The following is a 23,413-nucleotide window of genomic DNA, read 5'->3' on the forward strand; positions in this document are numbered from 1 at the left end:
GAGCGGGATCCGTCCCGGGTCGGGTCGTAACACTTAACCCCTTATATCAATCATGAATGCTAATTGATCATAATCTTGTTGCCACTATTTACTCCACCATTTCACAGACTCTTCTAAAAGATTTGCAAATCAACAAACTACATTCTACTTCTTTTGATTGCTTAGCTTGTTCTCGTGCTAAATGTACTTGTTTACTATTTTCTTTGTCTACCACTATAACTAGTCAATGTTTAGAGCTCGTGTACACTGATGTATGGGGTCCATCCACAATTTTATCAAGGCAATCATACAAATTTTGGGTAGACATCTTTCAGATGGAGGTGATGAATATGTCAAAAAAAAAATCAAGCTAAATTGCTTCAATTTGGTATTCTCCATTAAACCACTTTTCCACATACTATTCACCAAAATGGAGTTTTCGAACACAAACATAGACATTTACTTGAAAGAATATGTTCCTTACTCTTTCATGCCAATGTTCCCTCCCAATTTTGGGTGGACACTCTTCTTACTTCTGCTTATTTAATTAATTGTCTACCATCTAAAACCTCACAAAGCAAATTGCCACATGAATGCTTGTACAATTAAAGTCTCACCTATTCTCATCTAAGGACATTTAGTTGTCTTTGCTATCCATGATTGTCACAAAAACTAACCCACAAATTAGCACCTAGTTCCAAACCATGTGTCTTTCTTGGTTATGCTACTCATGCCAAGGTTATAACTATCTTCACATACGTACTGGCAGGTTATATATCTCAAGGCATGTTATGTTTCATCAAACAAACTTTCCTTTTCAAAATGTTTCTTTTGTCACAACTCCCTCCCCAAGTTTAGTAAATATTCCTCCTTCTACCTTATCCCAACTTCTTCTATTCCCCCACCAAATCTTTTCAATCAAAATTCTGCATCTACTTCCCATACATGCTTCCCAACTGCCTCCCCCAACAATCACCTTCCATACCTGTTATGCCCAACACAAATACATCAATTTCTTCTCTTCCCACATAGTCAACTTCTATATCCTTAAAGCATCACATGGTTACATGATCCCAATTAGGCAATCTAAAACATACACCAGTCTTTGACTTACATCATTCCATCACTCCTACCAACCCTTTATGTTATTGTCATGCTATCAAATTTCTTGTTTGGAAAGGGGCTATGAGTGCTAAATTTGAAGCTTTGCAAAATCAAGGGACATGCACTCTTGTTCCCTCTTCCCCTCATCAAAATGGCTTTTTAAAACCAAATTCAATTCAGATAGCACCATTGCTCACTACAAAGCATGATTGGTAGCCCAAGATTTTAAACAAGAGCTTGACTTAGACCATCATGATTCCTTTAGTCATGTTGTCACATTTCCTATATAATTTTTCTTACAGTTGTTGTTACTCACAAGTGAACTATTATTCAATTAGATGTTTCAAATACATTTTTCCACGATAAGTTTGATGAAATTTTCTATATACAACAGCCACCTGGCTTTGTGGACTTGCAATATCCAAAACATGTTTGTCTACTTAAGAAAGCAATTTATGGTCTTAAAAAAGCTCTGAGGCAATGGTTTGCTACATTCTCTTCCTATTTAACCAATCATGGCTTTGTTGTGAGTTCTGTTGATCCTTCCTTTCTATTGTCTCAGCAATTTTATCATGGATTGGTCCACATCTACATCCTTGTCTATGTAGATGATACTTTGCTTCTTGGAAGTGATCAAAGTAATTGTTGAAATGTTCTTCGCTCTTTAGTCACGTTTTCATATGAGAAATATTGTTCAAGTGACTTAATTTCTTGGTTTGCAAGTCATATATCATTTCACAGGCCTTTATCTCAACCAATCAAGATATGTGGTGGATCTCCTAACAAAAGCATGATTGTCGGATTGCAAGATTGTCGGATTGCAAACTAGTCAGCATGCCTTTACCTACCAAATGTATATCCTCCATTCCTCCTCATCACTTCCAACCTTACCACCAACCTAAATTCTATCAAACTATAGTTGGTTCATTGCAGTATTTAACGATTACTCATCCCGGCATTGTGTTTTTTATTAATCATTTGTGCCAGCATATGCACAATTCTTAGATTATTCACTTTCATTTGTTGAAACAAGTAGTTTGTTCCATTAATGACACTATACACTTTGGTTTACCAATTCCCAAATCATCACTTATCCTTCAAGCATTTTTTGACTCTGTTTGGGCTACAGACTTCATAGATTGTTGCTCTATAATAGGCTATTGTGCATTCCTTGGTTCAACATTAATATACTGGTATGTTAAGAAACAAACCTTAGTAGCTAGATCCTCAACTGAGGCCAAATATAGGACTTTGGATACAACTGTTTGTGATATTATTTGGCTTCAATGTCTCTTGCTGGATTTTTACATTTCTTCCTCTCTAACTAAGCTCTTTTGTGATAATGTATCGGCCCATGCCTTGGCCAATAATCCTGTCTTGTATGCTAGCACAAAGCATATCGAAATCGATTATCAATTTATCAGAGATTGTATAAAATGACAACAACTTTCAATTCATCACATAGCATCACAAGACCAATTGTCTCTTAACTCTGGTCATTTTTCACTACTTCGTAACAATTTAATAATTCAAGCACCAACTGTCAACTTGAGGAGGGTTGATAATAACAAGTGATAAGCACCTACAAAACTATGGATAAGTCAGCTCACTACTCCATGTGCCCTGCTCCATATGAACTGCTCCACTTCTCTATGTTGCTTCAAATTCTCTTCTTGCAGTCATTGGATCCCTACATTTATCATCTTCACCATTCATACATAACTAACTTGATTATATTGTTTCCAGCATGGGGAAAATTAATGAATATCCATAATAATAACTTTGCATAGTAATATCTTTGCATAAAAAAATAAAGAAACAAATGCGATTGAGATAATCTGTAGCTCAAAAATGAGTAGTTAGGAGTTGATTGTCCATTTCTTAGCCATTAACAACATATTGGGCAACTTGATTACGGCGAGCTAATATTTGCAACTACTGAAGGCCATGTCTTGGAGATCATTAATAGCAAATGCTATTATAATCAAATTCCTTAACAATTCATATGGAACCATAAGAGAGATTGAAATTAAAGTTTCAAATTTGGATTGAACAACTCTAACCTATTATTGAACTGAGGTTAGAAACTCTTCTAGAATTAGTAATGTTGTCATCATTGAGTGCACCATGTTTGTGCTCACCTGAGCTTCCACTAAACTCGGTGTCCCCTCCATGGATTCAAAATTCACAATCTCCTTCTCAAATCGAGGTTTTTTGGGCTGAAGTTAAAGTAAGTTTCTTTAGACTTTGTTGGTCCCTGCACAACTATGTAGTGAATCGATGATGCCTTGCGCCTCCTCATAGATTGGTAAAATTATTCTATGCGAATACGGACGCCGTCCGGAGGCGAATCAGAAAGCATCACGTCACTTTTTTGCTGTGTACCGCAGCTATGTACCGGATGACATGACGAGTTCTGATTTTCCTCCAGACGATCCAGTGTCCGCACAGAATAATTTCTCCGAAGATTGTGGTTAATTTTGAGCTGTGGTATCTCTAAGTTGACAATAATAAATATAGATCGAACAATCCAAAAAAAATAAACACAAAGTTCGAAGAAGAGCGTTTCCATATGTTGGTGGTCCACATCGGACTCCAACACATACACAACCCTCCAGCCTTGTTTAAGAACATGTCATTTAACTCATTTGTATATAAAAAAAATATATAGCTTTAAGAACTAAATCAACACAAAGGAGTCCTGCAGGCTGCAGCAAAGATTGAAATACTACATATTCAGTGAAGGAACCACAAATATCATTTTCATGAACAGTCCAGTACAGATTTAAATAACAAAAAAATTTATCCCTGAGCAAAGTACTCAACATATAAATTATGGTTTATTCAAAGCTGGTTCTATCAAATCAAAAACAAATATGAAAAGAAGCCGTTCTGGAATTACTTGCTCAATATTCCAAATCATGAAAAAAAGAACAAAAAGCCTGTAAATCAGCAGAGAGGACTAAACTTCACCTACTAAAAACTTTTGAGAGCTGGTTGACTTGCCCAGAACATATTGCTTGAATATGATTCTTCCAGTACTTGAATGCTAAAAGGTAATGGAAAACTACAAATGCAGCTTGAAAGAGATCCCTGAAAGAAATTTCTTGCGCATAGATCTCTAATGGAGTAATCCTAATGTGTAACTCTGAAAGGATGGTAATAAATTGCTAACAGAAGAAACAGACAATCAATACAGGCTAAAACCAAATAACTGGCTTATGAGAATGGCAAGTCCCATAAATATTGCCAAAAGAGAAGCAGCCCATGTTAGTTTCTCTGTTATCCTAGGAACCCTTCCTTTCAAGGCTTGACTACACGAACCAATAAAAACTGTGTAGGTACCCATAGCAAAAACAGTCCCAACCAGAAACATACCGAGAAATGCCGCACCGGCTAACCGCGAAGGAAGAGCAAGTGCTGGCAAAATCATCATAAGAGCATCTGGTTGCAAGCCATGCACAATGCCTGTAGCAAAAGTTGCAAAACCCATCTTCTTCTTCCTAGCACTGGAAGTAGACTCTAAGGTCTCAACTATGCTAACATCACAGTCCCCATTTTCATGAGCAACACAAGGAGTTGCCACCTCAGAAGCTTCTTTGATTCCCATTGCACCTATGATGAGCAAGGTTATACCAACAACTCTTGTCCCCCATGTCCGAATGACCTCTATGCGTAAACGATCTTTAAGAAGTAAGAAAAGCAATCCAAATATCACTTGCCCGGCGTCATGGCCGCAGCCCCAGAGGGCACCGACAATAGCACTCTCTATTCTTGTTCGTCCAATTGATAATGGAGCAAGGGCAGCCAAATGATCAGGGCCTGATAATGTGTGAAGGCAACCTGCAAAAAATCCTGTCCAGGCGCTACCAAGAAACTCAGTTCTAAAAAGTTTACTACCAGTTTGGGCGGCTGCTTGCACTGTTGCATAAACTGGCCGGGCCAAAATTGTCTGTATTACGGTCACGGTGACCACAGAAAGTAAGACGGAAAAAGCAGTGGAAGCAACCTGACAAGGCAATGTGAAAAAAAAATATGGGAAAAGGAGTGAGCAAGCACAAGTAAATAACATATTTATAAAAATTCAAAGTAGGAAATTAAAGAATATACGCTACTGTCACTACAATGTAGATGAACGGAAAATTTTTTATGCAATAAACAAAGAATTCATTCAAAACTCAAGAACAAGTTTCAAGAGTTACACTGAAGTATGGTGATTCATCGCCGGGAATATCAGAGCAGAAAGGTTGTGCATCTTATATTTGAATTTCCTTCTAATATCTATCTAGGATCAATTCAATTTTCATTTGGCCCTTGATCTTTAGAAGGGAAGTCATTAACACCAAGAAGGTAAGGCTAACTGACGTAACTATTATATCATTAGGTGGTTGGTGATTTATTGTGTTGAGTGTAGCCTTGTATTACTCAATAGCTGTACATATAAACAGCTACTAATTATAATGAAAAGAGAGAATAATGAGAAGTGTTCTCTTTTGTCCGATTTCTTTCAGGTTCTATATCCTGAATCATTTCAAGTGGTGGTTTTCTGCCCAAGAAACCTGCTCTTTGGGCCTGTTATGCTCACTGTTTCCAACAGATCGATGTCCGCCCCCTCTCCATCTAAGCCGCGCCCCTTTTCCTTACCCAATCCAGCGTCATTTTGGTATCAACCAGACACAAGCAGCCTCCAAGAACCATGGTTTCTTCCCACACTAGCCTGCTTGCTCCTGCTCGCGTTCAACAACCCAATCCGACGATCCCAACAGGCCTATTCCGTGATCCTGGCGCCCCGAACCCTCGACCAAGTGCCTCGTGTCAGCACGTCGCACACCCACCTGTTGCAGTCCATGACCCCTAGCCTGAGATTTTGATGATGACAAATAATAACAATTTGAATTATTTCATTATTCATTGAATATTTTGATTTTTAGTCTTGTCTATGAGTACTAATATTTCAGGGAGATTACATATTACTCAAGACAACAAGAAGACTCAAAACTGGGTAGAGTAGGATGTGAAGTCTGAACTCTGTAATTTTCATTTTTAATTATTATTTTTTTCTTGAGTCTGGTCACAAAGTGTATACAAACTGAGCTACCATGTACACACAGGGAGAGTTTTTTAAATAAGATTTTTTTTTAGATCGTACTGTACGATTGTCATTCGTACTGTATGACCTGCTGTGGCTCAACGGCTATATGTGAACAAATCGTACTATACGATCATTATCGTACTATATGATGTGTTTTTTAATTAAAAACTCTAATAGCCAGATTAATTTAAGTTTTTAAATTGCAAATTTTGAACTGATTGTACTGTACGATCAGGATCGTACAGTATAAAAATTTAAATACTTAAATTAACCCCGTGATTAGTCAGTAAATCAATGATTATTTTTTGATTGGTTATCGTACTGTATTACATGGATCGTACTATACGATCAATCGAGGCTGTTTTCGATCATCCCAAACATCATACCGGACGATTCTTTGATTTTTGAACTAATCGTATTGGACGATGTGAACATCGTACCGAACGACCTGAAGCTTTTGACAGATCGTACTATACGAAGTGGATCGTACCAGACAATGAACAGAGACGAGTTTTCATCGTCCCAGCATTCGTCCTGTACAAACAGAAGGAATATAACATATTGTACTGGACGATACTTAAATAGTATTGTACGATGTTGTGCAGAAAAATTGCCTGTTTGTACTCCGTACCAAGACGAAGGCTGTTTTGAACTGATCGTACTGTACGATCTTGGATCGTACTGTACGAACAATAACGACTAAAGTGAAAATTTAGGGTTTCTTGGAGCCTGATTTATATATGAAAGTTCTGTCTTTTTGAATATATGTGTGAGAGAGGAATGTGACAAGAAGGGGACTTCTTGAGAGAGAGTTACTTAAGAAGATTTTGTGTTTGTGAGTGGAAGGAGAATGAGAGTTTGTGAGGGGAATCACACGGTTGCTCCAAGCTAGCTGCATGCTTGATCCTCCTGTGGCCCGAGAAGATCTTGTGAGAAGCTTTCTAAGGGGGAGATCCTTCAAGGTCCGTGTCCTCTAAGGTACTCTGCCTTCTTCAGGAGGGAGGAAAACAAGAAGGTTCGCTGCCGTCACCAGGAGGGTGATATAGCATTTGCTACTCCACCACACTAGGGAAGGTGAAAGTGAGGGTTGGTAAAGGCTTCTCCGCCTTACTGTAGGGGCAAAAGGAGAATTACTTTCGAGTAGTGAAATTCCCTGAGTGGAGGACTCCGAGGAGTGGACATAGGTCAAGTGACCGAACCACTATAAATCTTCTGGTGTGATTTTTCCGTTTACTGCATTTTATTTCTATTTTGCATTTTTCATTTGGTATAACTGTTTGGTGAAAAATCCTATTCTAGATCTTTGTTGTGTAAGTTAAAATTTCACCACCTATAGTTGTAATCGTATTTTAATCATTCGCTTCCGCATCAAGTTAGTTTTTTATTTAAAATTTATAAACAAAAAAAATAAAACTCATATTTAGGATTGTTATTTTATCACAAAAATTTTCAATTCACCCCCCCCCCCTCTTGACGCATCTCGTACTTTCATCACCTGCAAGTGCAACCTGACCTACATCAGCCTTTGGCGCCCACCGACACGCCTCCGACCAGCTTCCGCTCTGCTTGTGGTCCGAGCCGCGCCCCATTGCCTGCATTGGTCTGACTGATCCCGTACCCCGCCCTCAGCTCGTTTCCACATCTTGCCCAACCACGCGTACCATGCCTAGCCTGCGGTACGATCGTGCCGCCAAACCGATCGATTTAGAATCCCTTCCAAGGAAGCCTGGGGGTTGTCGTTCTTCTTTCGGCTGTCAAGACACCTACTGCCAACCTGTTCAGCCACATTGGCTTGGTGCAAAAATCAGCAACTAAATAGGGAAAGATGTTGCCTTGATGGAATCCACAAAGACTAATTCAAGAATCAGTGATCGAAGATTTACAGCAAGAAATTACCTAACTCCAATAGCGACTAGCAAGACTCGAACAAAGGAAGGACATGGAACCCATCACCCGGAACTTTGCTAGCATCCGACCCCAAAGAAAATTTGCTCCCATTGAGGCTTCTAGATACTTTATTCCGGATGGATCATTATGAACTGATGGTGGAGAGGGTATTTGGACCGTTCGGATCCATTCTTCCGACGAAGACATGTTTGAAAGGCTACCTTGTAAGTCTTCCTCTGCACCCTTGATTGAGTTCTATTCGAGGGTTTTAAAGATCCGTTACCGAAATATTCAACTTTTCCTATATATGATGAGCCCATTTATGATGATGGCATATTCTTTGGAGTTCATGTTGTTGATAAGCCTATGTCTGATAATGACAAGAGCAAGTTGGATGCCCAACAAGAACTATGCAGTCATAGCATTCCGAATAAGGCAACAAATATGCTTGTCAAGTTAGGTAAGTGATGGGGACATCAGATTACGACACATGTACCTTCAGGAGATGCCGGAGATCGACGGCCGCGATCATGATCTTTATTTTCATCATTTTATGTAGTAGTTTAATTTTATTTTATGTTTTTCCGTTTTTGCCCTTATGGGTATTTGGTAGCTATTGTAGCCCAAGGGGCATTTTAATTCTTTTGTTTTTTCTGTTTTCTATTGTGAGGAGCTATTTATATGGCCCTATCTCTGTAATATGGAGTATTGATGAAGAAATAAAATTTTTATATTGTTTGTTCTCTTTGTGAGTTCTCAAAAGATCTCCTTAGTTGAGTTCTTCAGATGAGATTTCTTGTGAGTTCTCTTAAGTATTACATCCATTGATCTTCTCCTCGTCCAACAAACGCCACATCCACATCAACAAGTGGGAAGAAAGCCGCCTCCTCGCCACACTTCCGTCACCTTGGAGGCCCAACCGTCGGCGCACCACAATCGCCGGCCGGCCTCCCTCCCGCCTGCCCACCACTTCGGCTCCCCTCCCACCACCACCCCTCACTCCCCTAACCCCTTTAGTAATTTGAATTTCAAATGTCAAAATTATTTCCAATATTTGATGTTCCAAATTATGAAAGTTTAAGATTTTTGAATTCAATGTTCAATCCAAAATGAACTTAGATTCATGAAGAAATTCTTTCCTAGTCAATCATCCCCATTTGGAAAACTCCTCCTCATTCTCTATCTCCTCCCCATCACCATGATGTCGCCGCCCCCCCCCCCCCCCATGCCATATTGGGCTTCCCATTAATTGCTCAATTAATACCCCTCCCTTATTTGAAGTTCAAATTCTAATTTCAAAATAATTCCCGTCCAATTTCACTAAAACTAAACTCCTTCAGTTTTCCACAAAACCTAGCCCCTTATTGATGCCGCCGGCCCTCCTATTGGCTCTTCCGATGAATGACAATAATTCCCCTCTTTAATTTGGGATGTCCAAATTTTAAATATTCCTAATTTTCCCTTCCTAAATCCTTTAAACTGAAACAATTTCAGTTTCTCGACCTAATCCCCCTCCTCTCCCCTAGATCCACCGCCGGCCCCTTCCTCCTCTCCAAACCGGCCCCTCTCTTCTCTCTTGGTTCAGTGAGGGGATTGCTCGTCTTCAAGTTCATGGTGCATGGCGGATCCCGCCGTTGACTACGGAATCGAACTCGACACCTATGGCCACATTCACGTCCTTAGATCGCTTTTCTTTGACGTGGTTTTGGCTTCGACAATACCGTCGAAGATTACTTGGATCGGATCTTACCGACACTAGTGGACGCCTTCGACGACCAATTCTCCGACTACACGTGGATCATCGAAAGTCATCCGCCCGCTTCTGCAACTCCCACTTCCTTCCCGGCGAGGAGTCCTCTTGGCATCACATGTGTCTTAGTGGTATCGCTAAGTTTTCTTTCAACCCTCTTCCGCTAACCTCCACTTCAAAGAGAGATTGTCGGACTCAAGGTGAATGGTCTAAACTTTAAACGTGTGGCTTTAGTGAAAGCTATTTGCGTTATTTAGTTATCTTTTGGTTATCTTTTGCAAGACTCTTGTAACTCTCAAGTGTAGTCAATGCCTAACGCTTAATCTCTCACGAATTTTCTTGAATCCTAATTGAGTAAGCTAAATTTTATTGTTAATGTTGCAAAATTAAAGTTTTCACTTATCTCTGAATTGCAATTCATGTTTCCCCATGTTGGTTTCACATCAGTAAGAGTGGCTGCATTCATGTTGCCAATTCCTTTCTCAATATTTATAGAAAATGTGGTGATGCATTAATGGCAAAGGTGGTTGTTGATAAGATGAGAGTGGAAGCATGTCGAGTTGGAATATGTTGCTCTCAGTGTACTCACAATCAGGGCATATGGACATTGCTCGATCCCCCTTTGAAGATATGAGTGAGTGAAGCATCGTGCCCTAGAATGCGATGATTGTAGGCTATAATCACATAAGGCTGAAAGAGACGCAAATTGCCCCAGATGATTTCACAATCACAATTATCCCATCTGCTTTTGCTAATCTTGAGAGGTTGAAGATTGGTAGGCAAATTAAAACTGTGTAACAGAATTTTTTTTTAGTTCATACAGTTGAAGTTTTAATTCGTTATGATTTCTATTTTCAAAATGTAAAACAAGAAAGATCAAAGAAAATCCTAGTAAGCAAAAGAAAGATCTAAAAACTTACTAGTAAGAAATTTTAGTTCAGCAACTAACTCCAAACACAGTTAAGATACAGAATGGCTTCGCATTAGTTAGATGCTTCTCATTATGCGGAAAGGATGAACAATGAGATTTTCATTTTAAATGCCTCACCTTTTTAGTTTTTCATTCTTAAATTTCTCATCATAAAGCGATAATCCATTTGCAGTGAAGTTTAGAGACGGTAATGCTTAATAGCCACCAATAACAGCAGGACATTAGTTTCCAGAAGTTTATATTCCACTATTTTCTGAAAAGAGGGAAACTGGGCATATGAACTTTTAGAAGTGTTTACGTAACTTCACATCATATATAACTATGACAAAAGGTAATTTCCAGATACTCATTTACATGATATATTTTCACATCATAAATACCTGTTCATAGCTACTTTTTATTATGTAAAATGTGTTAGGGTTTAGGATTTTTTTAAAGCAATTATATGATGTAAAGTACAAATTCACACACAAAAACCCAAAATTCAAAGTTCATAGAGCTTCAATCTAAATAAATGTTAATCTATTTTGGTGAAAACCAAAAAACTTTAATAGGACACAATGGAGAAAAAGGATTCATGTAGCCGACCCCACGTAGTGGGATAAAGGCTTGGTGTTGTTGTTGTTGTTGGTGGTGAAAACCAAAAAACACAAATGCGCACACATGATAATTTAATGGATACCTGATAGCAGCTTCACATATAAAATTCAAGATCGTGAACACATCAATCATAACTCAAAACCATAATAAAAAAAATCTAGATTATATTAGTTATGCCCAAATTCACTCATGCTGTTAGAACAACAACAAAAAAATTATAGAATACAACAACAACAACATCAAGCCTGTCCCACTACGTGGGGTCGGCTACATGAATCTTTTTTCTCCATTGTGTTATGTTAAAAGTCAAATTCACATTTAAATAAATTCTCGTCTAAAAAAAATTATAGGATAAGAAAAGAGAAAAAAAATCACCAAAATGAAATACATAATTTGCATGGGTACAAAGAGACATACTCCCTAAAAATTTAGCCTTTGATTGAACCATAGTAGAAAAAATAATATCTAATCCTAGCCAAACTAGTAGGAAAACAAAATAACTTAAAACATTGTCTTTTAAGAAAATATTATTGCAATTTGATTATTATTCCTTTGTTATGCCCTGCCTAGCCTAATTTTCATTCAAAATTTTTGCAGCATGACAAGAAGACCCGAGTGACCTTTCCATTTATACATGTATCCAGAATCACATATAAACAGTATGTCTCAATTTATTAACATTTTTATACTCACTACAAATAAAATCTAAAAACATTAAATCCAAACACAATACAGTACATTTCCACCAAAACAAGAAGAGAAATATCTATAGCATGCATTCATTACAAAAGGCTCTAGGTTACATAAATACATGATTTCTAAATAAAAAATATAACACAAAACGATCATTCTCTTAGCTTAGTTACCCATCACTTATTGGCCTTTCAAAGCTTAGCAATTGCAAAAGAACACCTTGGCTCGAAAATATCAACATATATAGCACGAGTTTCCAACACGAATCATGATATAGCTCTTAGAAGCCAAATCAAATCGAATTATGCATATCAATAGATATAACATTCCTTATAAGTGAAAACATGTATTGAATGATATATTTGTGAGATATATATATCACAAATAGATCAATCACAAAAAGTAACATACCGGACTGAACATATGTGAATTTTCATGTGCATGCAAGTCAAAAACAAATGAAGCAAATAAAATCAACAAACTCAAATAAATCTGATACAAATCATCATATTCAGAGACTCAACCCGCATCAAAACTTCACCTTCACCTATTCTAGCAAGTTCAGCACTGCCTATGTCGACAAATCCATTGTTTTCCATGCAGTCTCTATTTTTGTGCTACTTTGGCCTCACTTTATTGTGAAAAGGTCATGTGGGACTTGTAACCACACATGGATAAATGCTTGAACACATCCCCACCCAATGAATTTATGGTATGAAGGTCCCTAATTGGCCTAAGTTGGATTCAATTTTGTTCAAATTATTCATCTTAGTTTAACTATTTATTACTAGTTATCTCCTTATTTATAATCACAGAACAAACAATCAACTAATAAAAAAAATCAAAATAAAATCGGCAAACTAGATCCAACTAAAACTTCAGCAACCAAAGCATGTTGAAAATGACAGAAATGATTCATGCAAAAATAAAAATTGCAAGACCAATGTATGCATAGATAAACAAAATTTATAGTAGAGACCAACAAAAAAAAGGTATCGACTATGAGAGCCAGAGCCTGTACATGAAGACTACAAAGAAGACGTCAAAGGCACAAGCTCTTGGTCGCAAACGAACCAATCTAGTGATTATGAAGCAAACCGACATCTACACCAGAATAGTAGCCTAACATAGAGAATTAATTCAAGCTAATAATAGGGACTAAAACATGACCAAAATAGAACAAGCATTAGAGAACATAAACCACTCTCAATAATGATCAACATGATGGGCATATTTTAATTTTTAAATAAAACTAAAACAAAAATTCCTAACAAAGAAAAAATCAACTAAAAAATTAAATTAAAATCAACACTTTAATTATCAATTCGCTTATCCTTCCGCGTACAACTTAAATTTTTTTACAAGTATATATTTGATGTTGCATTAAACGTGTCTGAATTAAAATGAGCATTATTGTTGTGCTTTTTGTGATTCATGAATTATCACAAATTTCTTACACCAATGCACAAAGTACTTTTGACATCAACCATCAATAGCGAATAAAATCTTAAAATCCAATATTGTTTATGTAATAAGACGCATGAAAAAGTATGGTAAATATTGTATTAGAATGCTCAAAAAGGCCAAAAAAGAGAACAAATCATGGAATTAATGTTCGGTTCATAATATAAAATTAAATCAGATAAGGACTATAATAATACAAGAAGTTCATATTAAATATGTCCCAACTTCTTCAAAATATCTATAAGATTTAAATGAATCATTGTCTTATAATGTGAATTGAAATTTTGCATATCTTTTATTTATAGTTATAAAAATTAACAAATCAATTTTTATTAATATATGCATACAAGTCATGCATATTTAGTGTAAATGATTGTTCAAATTCATTTGGTCTAGACTAAATAGGAAACCCAATAAGATCTATATGCTTCCTGAATTGAAAATTTGTCACTATTTCAAATGAACTCATAATTGTAAGCTAATTAGCAAGTGAAATGTATGCAAAGTTGCAAACTAAGCCATAAATAATATCAAATCCCAGCCAAATGTATGCTCTTTAATCAAGTGTCATAACAAATGACTCAAACTAAAAAAAATTACTTACATTTTCCCATCTATTTGTGGACAGTAAAGAATTAAAAATTTTGGTTTTTTCTATCTTATTTTAGATAGTTCTCCAAAATAACTAGCAAATTCCACATCTTTGTCTGACACAACAAAATTAGGCAATTCATGCAATATAACTAATTAAAATCTAATTTGGTAATGTGAGATGCATCATTAATATTATTTAATGAAATAAAATATGCCATTCTAGAAAAATCATCCACTAGAATAAAAATAAAGCAATGTTTAATGTGAAACAGTAAAAGCGTTTGAATCACCAAAGATTTTGACAAAAGCTTGTCACGGCTTCTTGAAGAAAAGGAAAAAATCGAAAAAACTTTGCAGAACAGAGAAAGAGTAATTTCTTAATATGACATCGAACTAATACAACCCAAAGGGCTTATTTAAAGAAAAAACAAGGTTATAGGAAAAGCCACACACAAACTAACAAACTAAAGAAAATGCTAAAGAAACAAAACTGATAAAATCTGGAATATTTATCTAACAATCACCCCCTTAGTCCAGATTTTACAAAACATCATAATCAGTCCAACCGTCTCCCAAATCTGCTGCTATTGCCAAGCTGACTTCTGGTTCAACTCCTTGTAACAAATTTGGACAATACCTCTTAATGTGCCTTTCTTTGTTACAATGAAAGCACTTTCTGTTGGAATTGATTCTACGCGATTCTGATCTTCTTCTAGCGATCAGAATGTTGTCATTCTTATCTTCTTTCTTATCGGTTTTCCTTTGAACATCTTTTGACATTAAGACGGACTTAATCTCTGTCAATGTCAAAGTTTGTTTTCCATACAACATAGTGTCAACTATGTTTTCATACGTCTTCAGTAGAGAGCTAAGGAGTATGATCCCTTGATCTTCTTCGTCTATTTTCACATCCACATTTCTGGGGTCAAGAATCAATTTATCGAAATCGTCCAAATGCTTTCTGAGTTCTTGGTTTTCTTCCATTTGGAGCGTATACAGTTGTTTCTTCAACAACAGTTGATTTGTAAGAGCTATTTTCATGTAAATTGATTCAAGCTTCCTCCATACCTTTAATGTCGTATCTTCTTCAGCAACCTCTCTTAAAACTTCGTCATCGATAGAGAGAAGGATAATGCTGTGAGCTTTCAATTGAATTTCTCTCGCCTTGGCCCTGTCGGTGTTTGCAGCGAAATTCTCTTCAAAGATTGAGTCGGAAAGGCCTTGATGAACCAATAGAGCCTTCATCTTGATCCTCCAAAGGCTGAAATCATTCTCCCCCTTGAACTTGTCGATCTCGAACCTTTGCATCGACATGACAAAGAAATCAAGATCTTGAAATCCTCTGTGCGATTTGCTCCTCACCACTTACAGATCCATTAGGCGTGCTTCTTGCGTGCGGCTTAACGGTTCAAAAAACCGTTAACGCAGACACGTCTCACCTCCGACGAACTCCCGAGCAGCCTCCTCCCGTGCGGTCTCTGCGCCCAGCCACTCCACGCACTGTTCCATAACGATTTTTTGAACCGTTAAGCCGCACGCAAGAAGCACGCCGAAGGGATCTGTAAGTGGTGAGGAGCAAATCGCATAGAGGATTTCAAGATCTTGATTTCTTTTTCATGTCGATGCAAAAGCTCGAGATCGACAAGTTCAAGGGGGAGAACGATTTCAACCTTTGGAGGATCAAGATGAAGGCTCTATTGGTTCATCAAGGCCTTTCTGATGCAATCTTTGAAAAGAATTTCACTGCAATCACCGACAGGGCCAAGGCGAGAGAAATTCAATTGAAAGCTCACAGTATTATCATTCTCTCTATCGGTGACGAAGTTTTAAGAGAGGTTGCTGAAGAAGATACGGCATTAAAGGTATGGAGGAAGCTTGAATCAATTTACATGAAAAAATCTCTTACAAATCGACTGTTGTTGAAGAAACAACTGTATGCGCTCCAAATGGAAGAAAATCAAGAACTCATAAAGCATTTGGACGATTTCAATAAATTGATTCTTGACCTCAGGAATGTAGATGTGAAAATAGACGAAGAAGATCAAGGGATCATACTCCTCAGCTCTCTACCGAAGACATATGAAAACATAGTTGACACTATGTTGTATGGAAAGCAAACTTTGACATTGACGGAGGTTAAGTGCGTCTTAATGTCAAAAGATGTTCAAAGGAAAACCGATCAGAAAGAAGATAATAATTGCAACATTCTAATCGCTAGAGGAAGATCAGAATCGCGTAGAATCAATTCCAACAGGAAGTGCTTTCATTGTAACAAAGAAGGGCACATTAAGAGGTATTGTCCAAATTTGTCACAAAGAGTTGAACCAGAAGTCAGCTTGGCAATAGTAGCAGATTTGGGAGACGGTTGGACTGATTCTGATGTTTTGTAAAATCTGGACTAAGGGGGTGATTGTTAGATAAATATTCCAGATTTTATTAGTTTTGTTTATTTAGCATTTTATTTAGTTTGTTAGTTTGTGTGTGGCTTATTCTATAGCCTTATTTTTTCTTTAAATAAGCCCTTTGGGTTGTATTAGTTCGATGCCATATTAAGAAATTATTCTTTCTCTGTTCTGCAAAGTTTTTTCAATTTTTTCCTTTTCTTCAAGAAGCCGTGACAAGCTTCTGTCAAAAGCTCTAGTGATTCAAACGCTTTTACTGTTTCACAGTTTCCAAAAAGGTTTGGGTAATCCTACTATAAAATTCATACTATTATCTTCAAAAGGCTTGTCAGGATTACGTAAAGGTCTGCACAGTCCACTGTTATTTTTTTACATTTAGTCATTTGATGATTCTTGCACGGGAAACAATTCATGCTGCTACGGCTGTTAAAAATGCCCCAAGCTAGCTCAAAATTTGGTTCAACTCATTTAAGTTTATTTCAAACTATATGACTCATGGTCCATAAAAATTAAGTTGAAATTATCTGGAACCTTAGCTAAGCAAACTAGAAGCAATAGTATTCCTAACTCCTGGTAAAGCAGCTTGCCTTCTTTTTTTTTTTTTTTCTTTTTTTTTAGCTTGCCTTCAGTACACCTTTCTTCTTCGGCTATTGATCCCAAGAACTGAAGTTTTTTTCTATAATATCTGGTTTATAAAGACTATAACAATCAGCAGCCTTTTACTAGCATTGTAGCTTCAGTGACTTTCTTTCCCGAAGTTACCTTCTTCGGCTCTATTTTTCCAAAGACTACAGTAGACTAAGCAGCACATTCCTATTGCAACTTTCTTTCCTTGGTTCCTTCCGTTAACATTATAGTACATGCAACTTTTATTTTTACCATCTTAGGAAAATCAAAGCTGATTTGCCTAAGAAATTTTGAAAACTTGTAGTTTCTTTACTAGAACAATAAGAATTTTGAAGAATTTTTATTCGGGGTTGTTCATGAACCATACATAGGACTGCTAAAGCATGTAATATTCATTCAATGGTTCAATCAAAATTTAAATTTTCCCTCGATACTTATATGTGTTGTTTGCTATGGATTCTTCTGAGTGCTTCACAGTTATCTATGACTACTTTTGAGGGGTTAGTCTCGTTGTAAAGGCACGACACCTAGATCTTATTTTGGGTGAATTCTATCCTCACTTTTCTACTAAACTATTTTAGTGACTTATTTGTGTGTGTAATTAATTTTTTGTCAAGTGTGATATATGTCATATTCCTTTCTAGTGTGAATCTTGATTGTCGTTGAAATTTAAGAGTTACAAGATTTTGGCAACTATTACATTATCTGATGATCACTTGAAATGAAAGAAGTTTTTTTCTTCTTTTTTTTCATCAAAAGAACCTAACTTTAGTAAAGACTCAATGTTAGTAGACTGCATATTATATTTTCTAGTGTTTTTGGTGTGCATCTAATCCTATACTAGTAAACACTAGACCCTTAAGCATCATCTATTAATGGCTTAAATGGTTCCACTAAAATTTCATCTTTTCCATGGTATGTTAATTGCACTTGATTCTTGATGTTATGTCCTACATCTACTAGAGATTGTGAAACAAACTTAATCATTAATTTTATACAACGTAGAAAATAATACAGCAAACATAAATATCATGGGGCACGAGCTAGCAATCGTGAACACTTATTCACTATCTTTGAATAAAATAATTTTTTTTTCATGATTTATAAAGAAATTTTAATGGCAATTTATTGTTAAATCTCAACCTTACGATCCCGAAGACATCCACGGCTGTGAACAGTAATCCGTGGGAGGACTACAAGGATTGCATTAATTCCTCCCATTGATTTAGGAATAATTATATTCATATTATTATAAGAGTTATTTGTTTCCTTATTGATATACCTTGTATAGATCTATAAATAGGGAGTAGATTGCTTAATAAAATTCAATCTTTTCCCTCTCGTTCCTCTCAATTTAACATTTATAAAATCAAGAAATTAAATCACAAAATTCATGTCAATCAACTAAAAAAAAAAATGTTGCATTGTAGCAAATCTGACTAACAAAATCTCCCTTTTACATCAATAACAAAATACATAGAAGAAGAACAAAGAAAAGCAAAGAAAATTAGAAAGAATTCACAGATAAAAAAAAAAATCATCCTCAAAATTGTAGAAGGAGATAACCACTAAAAGAATTCTTCAAGCCTCACTTTACCAAGGAACTAAATCTCGAAAGAAGAAGAAATTGTACATCAAATAATTTTTTTTATAAAATAGCCAATAAGTTGTGTGCATGCATCTAGCCACCATTTAAAATTGAAAACCCTTTTCATTGACTTAGGATTGTAGTTAGATCATAAAAATCTCACACACATCCTCAGATAAAGTGCCTCCAAAGCCTGGAAGCCTCTAAAACCCATAAGGGGCGTAGAAAATAGAATTAAATGCCTCAAAAAATAGGGGAGTTGTAGGTCAACAATAGATAAAGCAAAATCATCCAAGAATTAAACAATAGTAAAGAGGTCATAGTACAATAGTTGAAACTGAGAAACAACCATAGAACAAAGGATTAGATTAATTAACATGCATGAGGGGCTAAAGACTAGCATAGACCCCGAAAAAATCACGAAGTACAACCCAAAAGACTTTAAGATAGTGTAAAAATCCTAAAATGCAAATATAAAATCCTACTGGAATTATAAATTCAAAATTGAAATGTAAATTTTTTTAAGTTTATATATCAAACTCATCATCATAACACAAAAATTTGCATTGATGATGACTTTGGGCATTAAGATTCACATGATCATGGATTATGTATTAGAGTTCATGTCATAGTTCTTTTAGTATTATTGTTACGTCCTTACTTATTTCATCTTTATTTGTTGTTACGTAACATCCTTAGTTGACCTTATTTTATATGCCAAGGGGCATAGGGACATATTTCAACTTAGGATATTTTTAGCAGTATGACAAATGATTAATAGTATGTCTTCTTATCTTGAAGGGTCATCATATAGATAGAGGCCTAATGGTCATATAATAATCATGATATTTTGAAGAAAAAAAATATGTGTGATGCTTTGCATAGCCTCTTCCCCTACTAGCTATTGAGCCCTACTCTCTTCCTTTCCCTCCTCCACACTTCTCTCTTCTTTTTCTATGTTCAATTCTTCTCCTCCTTCCTCAACTTAGTAAGAATTTCCCACGTTCGGCAGGAAATAATTTGTCAATTTATAAAATCTGCGCAGTCAAGGTAAATGGATTAGCTAACATCCAGGTCAATCCCTAAATGGATTCTGTAGATTGTCCAAGTAAAAAAATGTGAGCTCTCATCAATTTTTAACCAACGGTGCAATTTTACAATCCTTGGTATAAGGGCCTGACATTTGACGTTCGAAAGTTCAACATATACAACAACTAAGGAAAGCAAAGCCGGCAAAAAATGAGCTTAATGAGGCCACAAAAGTGACCCACAAGTATCAAATTTACATACAAACTATGCATGGTTTGGATCCGCTCATTCCCAACAATTAATTCCCCCTTCACATCTTTAATGAAAGCTTGGTTTTTTTTTTCCTGGGGTTTGCTCCGAAGCAAAAAATGTCTGAATATACTAAGTTTGATAAGTTTTCTGAAAGAGACTATGCTTATCAGAAAGCATCAATATATGCAAGGATTTCATGGTAAATTAGTCGTCAATGGATAACTAGAATATCGGCATCTCTAACTGGATGTTTTTCACTTGAAATGAAAGATGTTTTTTTTTTTTTTCATCAAAAGCAACTAACTTTAGCAAAGGCTCAATGTTAGTAGACTGCATATTATATTTTCTAGTGTTTTTGGTGTGCATCTAATCCTATACTAGTAAACCCTAGACCCTAAAGCATCATCTATTAATGGCTTAAATGGTTCCACTAAAATTTCATCTTTTCCATCGTAATTAAACTTGATTATTGATATTATGTCCTACATCTACTAGAGATTGTGAAACAAACTTAATCATTAATTTTATGCAACGTAGAAAATAATACAGCTAACATAAATATCATGGGACATGAGCTAGTAATCGTGAACACTTATTCACTATCTTTGAATAAAATAAAATTTATTTCATGATTTATAAAGAAACTTTAATGGCATTATATAAAATTAAGAAATTAAATCACAAAAATCATGTCAGTCAACTAAAAAAAATGTTACATTGTAGCAAATCTGACTAAAAAAATCTCCCTTTTACATCAATAACAAAATACATAGAAGAAGAACAAAGAAAAGCAAATAAAATGTGAAAGAATTCACCGATAAAAAAATAATCCTTGAAATTGTAGAAGTAGATAACCACTAAAAGAATTCTTCAAGCCTCACTTTATCAAGGAACTAAATCTCGAAAGAAGAAGAAATTGTATGTCAAATAAAAAATTTTATAAAATAGAAAATAAGTTGTGTGCATGCATCTAGCCCCCATTTAAAATTGAAAACCCTTTTCATTGACTTAGGATTGTAGTTAGAATGTTAGATCATAAAAATCTCACGCACATCCCCAGCTAAAGTGCCTACAAAGCCTGGAAGCCTCTAAAACCCACAAGGGTCGTAGAAAATAGAATTAAATGCCTCAAAAAATAGGGGAGTTGTAGGTCAACAATAGATAAAGCAAAATCATCCAAGAATTAAACAATAGTAAAGAAGTCATAGTACGACAGTTGAAACTGAGAAACAACCATAGAACGAACTACGAAGGAGTAGAAGAATTAATATAAGGGGCTGAAGACTAGCATAGACCCCAAAAAAATCACGAAGTACAACCCAAAAGACTTTATGATAGGGCAAAATCCTAGAATGCAAATATAAACTCCTATTGAAATTATAAATTCAAAATTTAAATGCAAATTTGTTAAAGTTTATATATTAAACTCATCATCATAACACAAAATTTGCCTTGATGACAACTTTGGGCATTAAGATTCACATGATCATGGATTATGTATTAGATTTCATGTCATAGGTCTTTTGGTATGATTGTTATGTCCTTACTTATTTCATCTTTATTTGTTGTTATGTAACATCCTTAGTTGACCTTATTTACAAGCCAAGGGGAAATAGGTACATATTTCAACTTAGGATATTTTTCGTAGTATGACAAATGATTAACAAAAGTGTAATGCTATGCATTGCCTCTTCCCCTCCTAGCTAGTGAGCCCTACTATCTTCCTTTCCCTCCTCTTCTCTCTTCTTTTTCTATGTTCAATTCTTCTCCTCCTTCCTCAACTTCGTTCAGCAGCAAATAATTTGTCAACTTATAAAATCTGTGTAGTCAAGGTAAATGGATTCTGTGGATTGTCAAACAAACAAAAAAATGTGGGCTCTCGTCAATCTTTAACCAACTGTGCAATTTTACAATCCATGGTATAAGGGCCTGACATTTGACGTCCGAAAGTTCAACATATACAACAACTAAGGAAAGCAAAGCCGGCAAAAAATGAGTTTAATGAGGCCACAAAAGTGACCCACAAGTATCAAATTTACATACAAAATATGCATGGTTTGGATCTGCTCATTCCCAACAATTAATTCCCCCTTCACATCTTTAATGAAAGCTTGGTTTTTTTTTCCTGGGGTTTGCTCCGAAGCAAAAAAATGTCTGAATATACTAAGTTTGATAAGTTTTCTGAAAGAGACTATGCTTATCAGAAAGCATCAATATATGCAAGGATTTCATGGTAAATTAGTCGTCAATGGATAACTAGAATATCGGCATCTCTAACTGGATGTTTTATAGCTTTCCAACTTCATCTCTGATTCCATAATAATAGAATAGATCATTAAACTATAAGAATAACTCCTCGAAAGACAAAATAAATAACAATATCCAGGACCATAAACGATAGTCCCTATATCAACAATAAGCGCAAAACGGCACAAAAACAAAATAATTCAAATCAAAAGAGCACCTTTCGAAGAAACACGCCCGTCAAATCTCTTCCTGTTTCAGACTGAGCATCTAGCGAGTTCTGCTCAACCTTCCCTTCCAAAACCGGAACCGCGTAATTCCCAATACAGGACAAAGAACGAAATACGCGGGGGCGATGCGGTTCATCATAATTAGACAAGACCGCACCCACCGGCTTGAATCCTGATCTGCGGAGAAATAACTGACCGGATCTAGCCGCCGAGATGCCGGCGAGGTGGGCGGAAGAAGAGGAGCCGGGAACAAGAGAGCGATGCTTTGATATTGAAGCTCCGGAAGAAAGGGAGCTGGGAGAGGAGATAAGCCTCTCCATTGGGGTTTTGGGAGAGGAGAGAGGGTGAGCGGAGAGGTATTGGCGGTCTGCAAACAGTCCACCTTGCTAAATGGCTAAATGCCAGGGGAGATATCTACTCCACAGATACCGGCGAACGGGAACACCGTGCAGAGGTCGTTATACTGGATTAAGTGCCGAACACGACCAGTCCAAGAAATTGCGGCCTTTTTTTTTTAACGCGGGCTGAAAGTCATGATAAAAAAATCCGGCTAGAGTCAGATCCGAAAATTTAAAATTAAGGTGAACTCGGATCTGAAATGAATTAGATTCGGGTTCGACAAATTAACCAATTTTAAAAATCAGGTCAGATTTGAATTAGCCCAATAACTCGAAATTGACATGTTTTGATTCTTTTTTATCCGGAAAATCTAAATTGACCCTTTTTTTATCCAAAAACAGCAATTTTTTGTCAGTTTCAGATCATTCGGGTCGTATCGGATTGACCCGGATTGGAAGCGGGTCTGATTTGAGTTGACTTTTTTAGGAGAGTGAATGTATTGGATCCAACATATGTTAAAAAAGTTGGAGAAATAAATCTAAAAAGATTTAGCTAAAAAGTATTAAAAATATTTTTTTATTAAACCTAAAAATAATGATATTTAGTTG

At 36.1% G+C, this 23,413-nt stretch overlaps 1 protein-coding gene across 1 annotated transcript; it reads right to left on the bottom strand.

Annotated features, from left to right (window-relative positions):
• Positions 1-3,818: 3,818 nt before the first annotated feature.
• On the bottom strand, positions 3,819-22,923 carry LOC110112196. The gene is made up of 2 exons (XM_020844332.2): positions 22,457-22,923; positions 3,819-5,092 (listed from the first exon to the last, which is right to left on the bottom strand). The coding sequence occupies exons 1-2, from the start codon at positions 22,784-22,786 to the stop codon at positions 4,274-4,276; spliced, it is 1,149 nt and encodes a 382-aa protein (XP_020699991.1). The 5' UTR covers positions 22,787-22,923; the 3' UTR covers positions 3,819-4,273.
• Positions 22,924-23,413: the final 490 nt, after the last annotated feature.

The sequence above is a fragment of the Dendrobium catenatum genome, unplaced genomic scaffold, assembly GCF_001605985.2.
Source record: "Dendrobium catenatum unplaced genomic scaffold, ASM160598v2 fragScaff_scaffold_178, whole genome shotgun sequence".
In the NCBI taxonomy this organism is placed as follows: domain Eukaryota; kingdom Viridiplantae; phylum Streptophyta; class Magnoliopsida; order Asparagales; family Orchidaceae; genus Dendrobium; species Dendrobium catenatum.

Coding starts and splice junctions, on each gene's coding strand:
- LOC110112196 (XM_020844332.2), bottom strand. CDS start 22,786: ATGGAGAGGCTTATCTCCTCTCCCAGCTCCCTTTCTTCCGGAGCTTCA. Junction 5,093..22,456: donor CGGGCGTGTTTCTTCGAAAG/GTGCTCTTTTGA, acceptor TTGCCTTGTCAG/GTTGCTTCCACTGCTTTTTC.